The sequence below is a fragment of the Hoplias malabaricus genome, chromosome 7, assembly GCF_029633855.1.
Source record: "Hoplias malabaricus isolate fHopMal1 chromosome 7, fHopMal1.hap1, whole genome shotgun sequence".
Lineage (NCBI taxonomy): Eukaryota > Metazoa > Chordata > Actinopteri > Characiformes > Erythrinidae > Hoplias > Hoplias malabaricus.
This window is the reverse complement of record NC_089806.1, coordinates 18,460,936-18,474,295: the sequence shown is the minus strand read 5'-3', so window position 1 is coordinate 18,474,295 and position 13,360 is coordinate 18,460,936. Positions and strand designations below refer to the sequence as shown.

Below are 13,360 nucleotides of genomic sequence, written 5' to 3'. Positions count from 1 at the left end.
ATGTCCTCTTCACAGACTACAGTGCACTCTCATTGATCCATATTCTTTTCACACTACAAGAACTTACAGTATGAATAAAGAAATTGCCACTTCATAATATGATGGCATCAAACAGTAGAAAATAAAGACTAAACAAGTTTCTTTTATTCAGAACAATGTGTTTTTCATGATATAAACATACGTAAGTCAGTGACAGTCACATGAGGGGATTTTGAATTGGATTTACGTTATGCATTAAAAATGTTCTCAGTAGTATAGCTCTCATTGGGGAATAAATAGTTAAAAAATAATTTATAAATACAAATGTTAAAAATAAAATTTTGGACAGTAGCAACATGCTCTCATTCACCTTGGTGCTATGAGAGTTAGGAGGGGTGATCTTTGGAAGCAGGCCAGCCTGTTGGTCAGTGCGAGTGTATGAGTGTGAGTCTGTGTTATGTGGGAGGAGGGCCATTAGTGTAGCGCAGCATTGGATAGAAGGAGCGAGCGAAGTTGTTGGAGAGAGTGCAGCTGTAGTCGTTCTCAGACAGTGGCACCAGGCAGACTACAGCCAGCAGCAGCAGAAAGAGGAGGTGCAGAGGGAAGGCAGCTCTCAGCACACGAGCAAAGAAAGAACGCTGTGGTGAGGTGTCCGTCCTATCCACCCTGGAACGACAACAACTCAAATAAACACTGATATACTTTTTATTATCATCACAATCATTTGTTACATAACAAAGTGTTTTTAACTTGAATAAATTTTTAAAATGAAGGCAGTAATACAGGGACGGACAATACGACATAAACCACCTTAGCTACCTTAGATACCTTAGCTGTTTTGAAGTCCACCGGTTAATAAATAAGTAACTAGTTGATTAATTATCTCTCTGATTGGCCTCCCCTTACATAGTTAAATGTTGTTTTGTCTTAGCTGCAATACATATATATATATATATACACAGGGGTTGGACAATGAAACTGAAACACCTGTCTAACACATGGCTAAATTGGAGCAGTCTGGTGGCCAATCTTCATTAATTGCACATTGCACCAGTAAGATCATGTGCATCCAATGGTTCAAACATTGTATCCTGAAAGCGGTGCCGTGTATCAGGACGACCATGCACCAATACACACAGCAAGACTGGTGAAAGATTGGTTTGATGAACATAAAAGTGAAGTTAAATCTCCCATGGCCTGCACAGTCACCAGATCTAAATATTATTGAGCCACTTTGTGGGGTGTTTTGGAGGAGCGAGTCAGGAAACGTTTTCCTCCACCAGCATCACGTAGTGACCTGACCACTATCCTGCAAGAAGAATGGCTTAAAATCCCTCTGACCACTGTGCAGGACTTGTATATGTCATTCCCAAGACGAATTGACGCTGTACTGGCCGCAAAAAGAGGCCCTACACCATACTAATAAATTATTGTGGTCTAAAACCAGGTGTTTCAGTTTCATTGTCCAACCCCTGTATATATATATATATATATTTAAATTAATACATGCAAATAAGCATTTATGAAACACGTGTTCAAACTCAAATTGTACAATACCTGCCAGAGCCTAGGGATCTGCTCTGTGTGCCACCCTCTGCTGCCAGCTCCTGCTACAGCACATACACACACACACACACACACACACACACACACAGAGAGAGAGAGACAGTTGAGCTCAGTTCTTTACTGTGTACTGTCAAAAAGAAATAGCATATACTTAATGAAACTTTGCCTTAGTTGGAGAATGTACAGTGTGTGTTGGAGCCTACCGTAACTGAAGGTTCAGGATCTTGTCGTTTACTCAGAGCTGTGGCCTCAGAAGAGTCCTAGAACAAAGAAGACACAGGATCACTGTTTTGTGTGTGGTGTTTTATTCTCAGACCCACTAACTGGTAAGGAATAAATGACAAGCTGAATGACACCCGAAGTCACTCTACTAATGCAAAGGAAGCAAATACTACTCCTAGGTTCACATTAGAACTTCTGCTTTCTTTTCTACACATGACGGTCATTCCCCCTCAACAAATAAAACAGGAAGTTGCAGCAGATTATTGTTATGGGGAAATGATGATTATACTTTCTGAAATACTGATAGAGACACATAGAACTATTTATATTTGGCTTTTACTGTGTACAATATCGTGTGCTGTGAAGAACGTTTTACTGGCACCGTTACATTTGGACAGCTGTCAAGGTGATAGTGAAGGGGTAATGAATTAATATGCATTAAGTTACCAAAATTTTCCTAAGCCAAGGTCCGGAACATAATTTATAACTTGCATTATGATCAGTGCCAAATCTTGTACATTAAAATTTCCTTATAAATACAGCATCATTTTATGTTGTTAACAACTGAATATCAACTCAAATTACACTTTCAATTACATTTCTATATATTTCAAGATTTATTAATAATTATAAATAACAAATACTTGAAGTAAAATGTCCTTTTCCTATTTCAAGTAAAATTCATTCATTCATTCGTTATCTGTAACCGCTTATCCAGTTCAGGGTCGCGGTGAGTCCAGAGCCTACCTGGAATCATTGGGCGCAAGGTAGGAATACACCCTGGAGGGGGCGCCAGTCCTTCAAAGGGCAACACAAACACAAACACACACTCACGGACACTTTGGAGTCGCCAATCCACCTACCAACGTGTGTTTTTGGACTGTGGGAGGAAACCGGAGCACCTGGAGGAAACCCATGTGGACATGGGGAGAACACAGACAGTCACCCGGAGCGTGAATCGAACCCACAACCTCCAGGCCCCTGGAGCTGTGTGACTGCGACACTACCTGCTGCACCACCGTGTCACACTCAAGTAAAATTTACAAATAAAACACTGATCTTGGAAAAAATAATCACATAAAGGATCCGTGTACCTTTCGTTAATTGGTTTTCCAATTAGTAGTTTTTAAAATTCCTTCTAGTGGCTAGTTATGGGTTGAGCTGCAGATTTGAGCCAGAAACGGAAGTTTTAAACTGTAATAGTTTAAAGTTTATATTTTTGAAACGGAGGAACTTATTCTGCTGGTAGATTAAAGATGAACATCCTTGACCCATTTCACGATTTAATTACAAATATGGTCAAGGACGGGGAACATATGCTGAGATTTCTTTGCACACTGGGGACATAAGTGTCCGAGAGGGTGTTCTAAGTCTAATATAAGTTTGTGAAACTGCAGCAGAATGGTGACGTTTATGTGACACTTAGCTATATCTGTTATAATCTTACTGTTATCTATGAAGAAACAAAATATCAATTTATAGTGAACTAAAATAAAACACATCCATTTCCAATATTCTCTCTATTTGTGTTTTGATGCGTTGGAAAAAAGAAAAAAAAAATTTAATCTACATTCTCTGGTACTGTTGATAAAACACAAAATAGGGAAATGGGTTGTTTCCGTTTTTCTACTGCAGGATTAGAAATGGAAAACAAATTAATGAAAGGTACACGGACCATAAAGTCCCTAATGACTTTTGTACTTGCAGTTGATTTTACTGCTTTTCCATAACCAGCAAGCTGATTGCCTCTTTATCCTGAAAAACAGGACTTTATCCGTAAACAGAATCCATGATCAGAGTTATGAGAATTTCAACCCATAATTGTTCCCTTATCATAAGTTTCTAGTTTTAACTCGAACAACACGGTCGTCAGGTAAGTGTCCCAAATGAGGTTTTATGACATCACTTTGGCTAATTTTATTGGCCCCAGGACAGCGGCTTCTGGAACCCTGCCCTGAGTATGCGCCGGTCATTCAAGTCACAGCGCTCGAAGACTAGAAGAGTAACACCATTTAAAACAAACACTGTTCAAAATTACACAGCTCTTAATAGTTTATCAGTTACAGCTCCAGGTCGGGATAGGACAGCGTCTGAGTCTGCACCTGGACCATGGTCTGCCTGTAATGTTTGTTCAAAGCTGTTGTACAATGTAGGGGTGCACAATATAAACCCTTGCCCTAGCCATTCCAGCACACCTGTGGCCAAAAATAAGAATGTGTGGGTAAAAATTAAAAACACGTTGCATTTACATGTGTATATACTTGTAAATGTTCATATCAACCCAAGACTAAACTCTCTGAAGACACTTTGTTCAGTGAACACTTCACAAACCAAATTTACACCAGTGTTTACTAACACTGGGGAACTATGTTCTTTGGAGACGTGGAAGTCCTATGGGATTTGTGATGCACAAATGTGGGGTTTGTGATCCAGAACTATAACATCAGAACCTGACCTCTATACGGTTCTTGTGGCTGAATTCAAACATTTTTTTTTACAGAAATATTCCATCTAATGTCTATATAATGTAAAAGAAACACAAACAAACCTTTGGCCACAGATCATAGCACTCATAGCACATATTTATTTCATCTTACAGCCTACAAACTGTAGCTCAGATTAACTTGTTCTAAGAAATACTGAGAGTGATGTGTGCTTCAACATGTTTCTCAGAATGCAGTAATCACCCTCCCCTGAAAGTGGACTGACTGACTAAAAGACTAATGTAAAACCAAAAGATTTTATCCTGACTCTTAGGTTCCTTCATCTTGAGGGTTTCCATTCATTCTCACAGGTCAATTTTTTAATTAGGCTGTGTACAGCAATGAACTGCGTTGAGCTCTGGTTCCCACATGAATAGTGTGTTTACACCCCAGAGTGCATAAGGACAAAATACAGCATTTTCTACTGATCCTAAAAGAAGTACCAAAAAAGATGAATCCTGTCTGTATCAAATGATTTGTGTAGAGATACTGCACAAACTTCTTCTTTCGGTTGCTCCCGTCTCCACAGTGCACTGCAGATCTGGCACAGTTTTTACACCAGATGCCCTTCCTGACTCAACACTCCCTATTTATCTGGGCTTTTGAGACCAGCACTAAAATGCGATGCATTCCAGTGGCTAGCTACACACAATCACACTTAAGGACAATCTTCTGGACAATGTATGTACCGTGGGAGGAAACTGGAGCACCTGGAGGAAACCCACACGGTCACAGAATGACACAGAACACACCAAACTCCTCACAGTCACCCAAAGCGGGGCCCAAACTCACAACTCCAGGTCCCTGGAGCTGTGTGACAGCGACACTACCTGCTGTGCCACCGTGCCGCCCACATACTGCACAAACTATAGGAGCTTAAATACAAATGGGGTCTGAACTAATTCAGAAAGCATAGCTTAGGTCAAATGTGTGGATTGACTGGAATTAGAAGTAGCGTTACTTACAAACAGCCTTATGGTGATCTTAAAATACTCTGATCAATGAAATTGTAAAATTATATCAAGTTTAATATAATATGCAGTGACTGTTATTTGTTATAGTAGGGTTAGCATTCTGTGCTGAGATAACCATGCTAATTATTTCAATACTTCATGTGGAAGCTATTTTAAATCTCAGTAGTTTGTTCCTTACCAATTTCTCTTGAACAGTCTGGAGGTCCTGCTTGACCTGCCGTAGTAACAGGCGTAATTTTATGCCAGTGACATGGAGTTTTTCTCTGGCTTCAGAGCTCTCCTCTGTATCTGATTCTGGGAGCAGCTCGGAGGCGATCTCCTGCAGAGAGCCCACCTGCCTCTGTTTGCTCTTCAGCTCCTCTTCCAGACCCTGCCATCAGGGGGCAAAATACAGAACTTTAAACACCTTATTCATTTTATATGAGGAGCTTTTAGGTTTCACTGGTCAGTAGCTATCATTCTTCTCTTTTTAGTAAACATTGGTATGTAGTCTCTGCTACCAGAACTGTCATTTATACCATGTACATCATGCAAAACTTGTTTATAGTTGTCTGATATTAGTTTGAACAGCGTTTTATCTCACTTCTAGTGCAGTTCTGTGTTCCTGCAACTTGGAGAGTTGTAGGGCAGGGTCATGGATGTTTACAGTGTATCTCCTACTCTCAGCATGAGCCAGCCACAACAAGAGAGAATGCAGCATCTCATGGAACTCCTAGAGGAGAACAGACATCAAAGTTCAGAGAGGAACATCTAAGATCTTTGTCCAGATTGACTCTAAAAATAATTCTGAAGTATAATTAAATAAAAGATAGTTTGGCCCAGCTTAAAAATTGAAACCTAAGTGAATCAGCCAAGACATGGAGAAAATGATTCAGAGTTCAGAGTAAAGTCACTCTTCAAGATGGGTGCTACTAATGTTTTTTATCGCTGCAACATACATTGCTCCATTTTTTATAGATAAAAGTACACTATACAGTGTCAGAATCAACACCAAACCAGTGTAGATATCTGCGGAAATTGGACATTTAATTCTAGCTTTAACCATATCTTAAAATTTTCACGAACTAGATGTGGACATGCTATGCCATCTAAATCAAACTTCTAAGATGTCTGACCTGGCAACGAATGAGTAAATTGCGCAGACTGTTCTCCCAGCCCTCCAGACTCGTGCAGGCCTCTGTCCAGCCTTGGTTCATACTATGTAGGCCATCTTGTAATTGCTGCATCTCAGTACTGGCCTCACCCTGTAACTTGCTCCCACCCAGATTCAGTGACAGCATCAGGGTCTTATAACGAGCAAAGGCCTTCTGCATTTCCTGCAAGAAATAAACAAGTGAAGGGTCAGAGAACGTTGATATAAATAACCTACATTAAATGAAGTAGTTCAAAGTTGTACACTACATATGGTTTATTCACTTATGTGAATCCAAATGGAATATTTAACCCTTGTGACAACTGCATGCATCATTAATTAGTGCTGGGCAAATTTGGTTGATTAAAAATATAAAGGTTGCCAGAGGTTTCACTTGCTCAGCCGAGGTCTAATTAAATGAACAGTGTAAATAGGGAGTGTGTCTGTGTCACAGAGAAGTCTTTGCTGTGCTAACAGACACTTTGCTGCAGCTTGGAATTGGGCCTGTTTACCTAAGGCTCCTGTGCAGCTGCTCCAGGCATCCAATATAATTTCCTGCTTTTCTATGTAGATTTGACAAGCTGTGTATGCACAAGTTATCTGTCCACATCTCCACAAGCTGTGTATGCACATCTCTGTCCACAACAGGTTCATCTTAAAAGTAGCTGATCTCACTAATTATAATGGGTTAACAAACATATGTTTATAGAGTGTATCACAATCTTCCAAAAATATCACTCTACCATAGTATAAGAGTACATTTAGGTTTGCCTTGATATAATTAATAAACCCCTGCCTCCTAATGGTGCTTAATGCTTCTCTTAAAAATGTATACAGTATTGTAAACAGTAACCACCCAGAAATCCCATTTCTCAGACAGGAAATCAGCTTATGGTGTCCTTATGTATTTGAAACTATAAGGCACTTAGCAAAGGGCATACGCTAGAATTCAGAAATTAGCATCCTAATAAATTACACAAATATACCGATAGAGTATATATTACTCAGCGGTAAATGTAATGCAAACAGCTCACACCTTAAGCTGTTTGAGCCTGGACTCTATGATCTGCAAACTGACAGATGTCTCAGTCCTCTGGAGTGTCTCCAGCTCAGGCGTAACTCGGCCCAACCATGACATGATGTCTTGCAGGTCTGAGGTCAGCTTCTGAGGGTCTCTACTGCTGCACTGCTCCTCACTGACTGCCTGAGCCTGCAGCAGCTCCCAGCGCTCAATTACTCCTAAACAGCACCGCAAACAAGAAAAGAAAACTATTAATTATGGAGTGGGAAATAAGTCTAGTGTACTAAACGTGATTTATTTTTTCTGTACTTGATCATTGAGCACCACTTTATCATCAATATATCAAAAGAAGCATGTACATAAATATACAGCTCTGTGTACTGTCTAATCAGGACTACAAATGGGGACATGGGGACTGAATTATGAGCATGTATAATGTAGCATGGGGAAATGCTACACAGGGTTTGTCTCAAAACCTAGTGAGCTTTCTTCACAGCCAGCATTTTACCTCATCATATGCTTGCTCCTGAAAAGTAGGCTGTCCTAATTCTTGGATATCCCAGGGTACAGGATTTGCTTTTTAAGATGAGAGTAGTAAAGCAAACAGGGATATTGCTGCTGTCAAACTACAGCATTTTAATATCCTTTAGAGTGCAGACTACGTTGACAGCTGTGTGTATAAGACGTCGGCAGTAAAGCAGCCCATTAGAATATATATAGTGTGGTACTTTAGTACTAATAACTAAATTAGTATAGGAACTACTAGCATTATATCTTTTGAAGCCAGTGTTTATGAGATCCATGTGTTTAGCTGGTTTACCTGATTGTTTGTCTGCGGTGGCAAGTCCAGTAAGGCCATGGTCCTCCTGCTGTTCTTCCTCATCCTGGATCAGAGAAACTCTCTTCATACTCTTAATGTTGCCACTGCATTTAGACATAAGCTGAACCTGTTACACAAGCACAGCCCAGTGTCAAACACTCATCCATGTCACCTGCTACATCTGATACAACTAAATGGCATGTATTAAAATACTCAATATTCCTTCTGAAAGCAAGGGTTTTACGCAGTATGTCTTGCTTTGCTGCAGTTTGCTGTGATGTTTCAACTAGAATTACACTGTGGGGATTTGACAGCATTCCATTGCAAGAGAATTACTTTTTTATTGCAGGTACTGATGCTGAATTATTTGTTCTGGATCACAAATGCCACTCCAGTTCAACCCAGAAGTATTGGATAGACCTCCAACACCCAAAGAATGTAAATTTACTGCACCACAACCCAATGTCTGGGGGCTTTATAAACCTCATGCAAACTCTTGGCATTAAACATAGTAATCTTAAGCTCATGTGTCACTGTTACAAAATGCCCCACATCATTTTATATTTTTATGTGTAAATGTCACTACCAAAACTATGTCAGTGGTCTGGTCAGTAATAGTCCCTTTCCGAAACTGTGCATAGTAGGGGTTGGCTTATAAAATGGTGCTACAAAAAATAGGGAGCACATTTGTGGTGGATCTCTTTGATAAAATGGCCAGCAAGTGCACACATTAACCTAAAAAATTTAATAAAATTTGCTGTTGTGTGTGTGTGTGTGTGTGTGTGTGTGTGTGTGTTCACATGCATGAGTGTGTGTGCATACATAGCCTTGTTTATAGGGAGTGCTGGCATGTGCAGGTGATGGCTGGTCTTTATCAGGAAGGTCTGGGTTGAGGGATGTCCTTTCTGGGACAGACTGTGAGCTCCAGTTCTGATCCACTGCCATGTCCTGACCCGGGACTTAAAGAGAATGAGTATAAAGAGATATCCTTGATTAAACCACATATGTAATTGTGCATATATTCTTTATTCTTTTTATCCCTGAGGTGAAAACATGTTAGTAAGATTAGCATTATTCCAGTGTTGTGCCATGCAGCAGAAAGTGCAGAGGCAGTAGAGTGGGAGGACATGCTGGTGGAGCAAGTCTGCTAGGAGAAAGAGAGGGGTGCGGGGAGTGTAAATTCTTTGTGCCCTTTTCTCCACTCTGTCTCCTGGACAAAACCATCTCTCAGCTCCTCCTCTTCACAAGGAGCCAAGGCTTTCATGCTGTGAATGCTGAGCCAGCTGGGCCAAGGGAGGGGAAGGGGGACTGGATGAGGCTTTGATTCATGAGAGAAAAAGACAGCCCAGGAATGGAGGGAATACAAATATGAGGCCTTTGATGCGCTGTGTGCCCTCCCCATTAACACACAAACGCATGCAGCACAAAGATGCAGTAACAGCACAGAAAAGAGCGATAAAGAGAGAGAGGAGAGGTGTGGGAGTCCACAGCAGATGAGGTGGTGTGTCCTGTTAAAGCTGCACATCTGCAGACTGGGCAGATGCCTACCTAAGGGTGGTTTCAGAACCTGTACAGTGGATTTAACAAATGCCTCTGGACTCTCTGTGACCTCCACACCTGGAAGAAGAGAAGTAGAATGGGCGGACACCATCTTTATCCGATTCAAAGCACATCAAAGGCACATCAAAGCTCATCAAGGACTGATAAGGAACGAGTATAATGAACAGTACAGCACAGTAATTACCAGTCAAAATGTTTATCAAGTTGTTCATTTTTTTGTGATGACCTTGTGGTGACAGCTTGGCTGGTCTATTATCTCTTTGTGGTCTTTAAGAAGTCAGATATCCATAGATCTCTCAATAATATTTTGAATTTTATAATACTATTTGGGCAAAACAGCAAATATGTGTAGGATGAAAAAAAAAAAACAGTTTGAAATGCTCTGGTCCAGGTTATCCTGAACAGAAAATCTGTGAGTCAGCGGGTATTCTCGGCAAGACCTGCCTCTTGAATTTAATAACTAAATACCCTTTTAGTCTGTTTATCAAATCCTCTTTTATTTATGATTTCATACTTTTAATAAACAGGTTTTCTTAATGGATTTCAAGTATGTTCTGTTCCAAGGAATATTTTTGGGTGGTAGTGAAAAACATTTTTATATTATAAACTTCTGCATATGTAATCTTGATATTATAATAGTAACAAATTAAAAAAGGGTACAACTTTAAAACAAGACTACACTTTACATGTTCATGAATGGTCCACAGTATGTTTATTAATGGATATTCGGTAGGTTGTAAATGCATTTAAAGTCATTATTAATCATTTATAACCCATAGAATGAAAGTTCCACAGTAACCTGCAGTTTGCCAATTAGTGAACCCACATCCATCTACACTGTTAAATCTCAGATCTCTGGATACTTGTCTTACTTTGGGTTCTCCATCAGTCGACATTAATCCTGTCAGCTTCAGCACATATTTCTTAATTATTTCCTTTAACAACCGAGTTTAATCAATTAACCTCTAATAGAATCTCTTTTTTTTAGACATTGATGATAATGTGGTGCACTAATTTCACCATTAAATGACTAATTTCACATTTTAAAATCTTAGTTCATTCATTAACTCAGCATTTTCAGGGAGTTTTGACACTCAATATTAGACAAAAAAGATTTCCCTTTTTATTTCTGTGTTAAAAATTAGTATTAATGACCTTAAAGGTGTTTACACCTAATTAACATCAACAGGTTTTTGAAACCAATTATAAACCTTTATATGTGTAGTGTTTTTTTAAAGTGGTACCAAAATAAAATATATAAAAAAACAGCAGCTGATATAATCACCTGACAGACCACTGAAGAAGCTGGCATCCTCATCTTCTTCATGTGAAGAGGTACTCCCCACATCTCCCGTGTGGTCCCACTCCAGGGGAATGGAATCCACGCTGACTGGGGTTTCACGGCCTGAGTGCTCCTGTGGCAAAGCCAGCAGACACGTGGACGGCTGGCTAAGGTCCCGACTCGTTACTGCCAGATTAGAGCCTTCTATGTCGATAGTGCTCTCACAGCCATAGAGCTCTGCATCCTCCTGTAACAACTGAGAATGAAAAAAATAAGATTAAAAAAAGAGATTAAAAAAAATTGATACATTCAATCCAGTATTTGGAGGGCTAGAATCCAGCACAATTTTGTGCTTTTCAAAAACTACTCTCATTTTTCCCAGTTGCACAGACCGTGAACAGGTGCATAAGAACAGAAAACAAGACATCAACACACATTTCTAAGTGTAACATGTATGTTATATAGTGAAAGGAGTGGGGTGTGGCGTACAGGTCGAGGGCTGGTGAGGTGCTGGTGAAAGCGTGACACGCGGCTGAACACTTCCTGGCAGTAAGAATGCAGTTCCTCCAGCTCGTCCTCTATAATAACAGCATCCAATGGAGAGCTCTTCTGAATCAGACATTCCCCGAACACAATGAGAGCGTCGATCTTATTTGTGTTTAGAGTGATCTCCTTCTTAAAGCCCTTTAATCACACACAGACAGCATTTGTAAAAATGTATAAGCATAAGAGGAAATTACAATTTAGAAGCATAATAAACATGACTCTATTGTGTGAACAAGAGGTTAAGATTTACCTACTATTCTGAACACTAGACTAACTTAAAAAGAATGCAAAGTTTTGATTTACATTGAGTTGTTTTAGCTTTTGGTGAATATCACTTTCTGAGAAGTGCTCGACATTGGTCAGTTGCAGATCCATCTCAGTTAGCCAGACCAGCAGGCATTCCCGTGTGCTCTCAAACTCCTCTCTCTGTACTGTGAAGTGCTGTGAAGTGAAGAAAAGAGGTTTGTGCAAAGCAGATCCCAACACAATGAAATATCTGAGTAGCTCAGATATGTTCAAAAATACAAACTATTCAGAGTTCTGAAAGAGTGGTAACATACCAATTTAAATGTATGAATCACTCTATATTTTAAAAATTCAGATGTTATATTCTGGAATAATTTACACCAAATACTAATTAATATATTTAAATCACAGTTCGATTACTGCTCAGTCCAGTGTGTCGAAACTTTTAAACAATAAATAAAAAAACAAATTCAAAGATGATGAAAAAACAAAGATGATGTCACATACCCTGAGTCTGCGAGTAATAGCCGTTACTCTTCTCTGTAGAGTGTCCCATCGCAGGTTGCCCTGGTGCACCATGGCCCGGAGCCTGCTGCCTGTGTCAGTGCGGTTTTCACGGGCCAGGCGGCAATACTGTTTATTAATAATCTCTAATTGGGTCAGCTTCTCCTGCACCTCTCTCTGGAAAGCCTGAAAGAAAGTAGCATAACATAGCAATGTATTTAGAGAATATGACAGGAAATAAATTGCTACAAAAATGTATGACAGTAAAATAAATTATTATTTTTAATACAAATTATTATGTTTGTAAAATTTGTATGTAATTTCAAATCAGTGTGCTCAGTCTGTTGGTGTATGGTGGCTATTGTTCTTATACGAGGTGATGTTGCAATCTGAACTTTAGTTGTATCAGTTGATGAAAAAATACAGAAAAGCATAAATCCAACCTCATATATTTTGAGCTCTTCTTTGGCAACAGTGTAAAGAACTTCAGAAGATTTGGGTTCTGCTGCAGTGCGCTCAGCCAAATTCAGCCAGTCCTCAAACTGCGAGTAGTCATCTTGAAACTTGCACCAGAGCCTCAATGTTTCCTCAATCCTAGGTTAAGGTTAGAATTACAATACATAATTTCATTACACGTTATTTATATATTCTGTGTATCTGTTATAGAAAAAGGGCTTTTAAATCTTTAAGGGCTTATATCTAATATCTTTAACATATTCTGTTCTCTGTTTTCCACTTCCAACATTTGTGCAGGATTATGTAATATAAAGTCATAATATACAGTCTGTTTAGTCCTAATGACATAGGATATTTTTGGTACTGTGTCTGTGTACTGTTACTGTACTGTCTTTAGTTCTGATTGGATGCTTTGTATTGTGCATCAGGCTGACACACTTTTTTGAACTTCAAAATGACAGCAGGGCAGACTTCTTCATGCTATACAGGTATAAATATAATGGTGTCTAGAGAATGCACCTGCTAAACACAGCTAAGCACAACTGAGAAATGATACTTTTAATTAGAGG

At 39.4% G+C, this 13,360-nt stretch overlaps 1 protein-coding gene across 1 annotated transcript in view; it reads right to left on the bottom strand.

The window, feature by feature from the left end:
* Window positions 1-408: 408 nt before the first annotated feature.
* LOC136702691 (nesprin-2) overlaps window positions 409-13,360 on the bottom strand; it is a 108,937-nt gene continuing 95,985 nt past the window's right edge. Inside the window, exons 98-112 of the mRNA XM_066677842.1 lie at window positions 12,779-12,929; window positions 12,339-12,521; window positions 11,889-12,026; window positions 11,529-11,723; window positions 11,043-11,295; window positions 9,746-9,814; window positions 9,020-9,156; window positions 8,198-8,324; window positions 7,393-7,595; window positions 6,340-6,540; window positions 5,808-5,936; window positions 5,403-5,594; window positions 1,749-1,805; window positions 1,537-1,586; window positions 409-645 (exon numbers count right to left, since the gene is read on the bottom strand). Of these exons, the coding sequence (XP_066533939.1) occupies window positions 435-645; window positions 1,537-1,586; window positions 1,749-1,805; window positions 5,403-5,594; window positions 5,808-5,936; window positions 6,340-6,540; window positions 7,393-7,595; window positions 8,198-8,324; window positions 9,020-9,156; window positions 9,746-9,814; window positions 11,043-11,295; window positions 11,529-11,723; window positions 11,889-12,026; window positions 12,339-12,521; window positions 12,779-12,929 (2,296 nt within the window). The 3' untranslated portion in view covers window positions 409-434. The remainder of the gene's footprint in view (window positions 646-1,536; window positions 1,587-1,748; window positions 1,806-5,402; window positions 5,595-5,807; window positions 5,937-6,339; window positions 6,541-7,392; window positions 7,596-8,197; window positions 8,325-9,019; window positions 9,157-9,745; window positions 9,815-11,042; window positions 11,296-11,528; window positions 11,724-11,888; window positions 12,027-12,338; window positions 12,522-12,778; window positions 12,930-13,360) is intronic.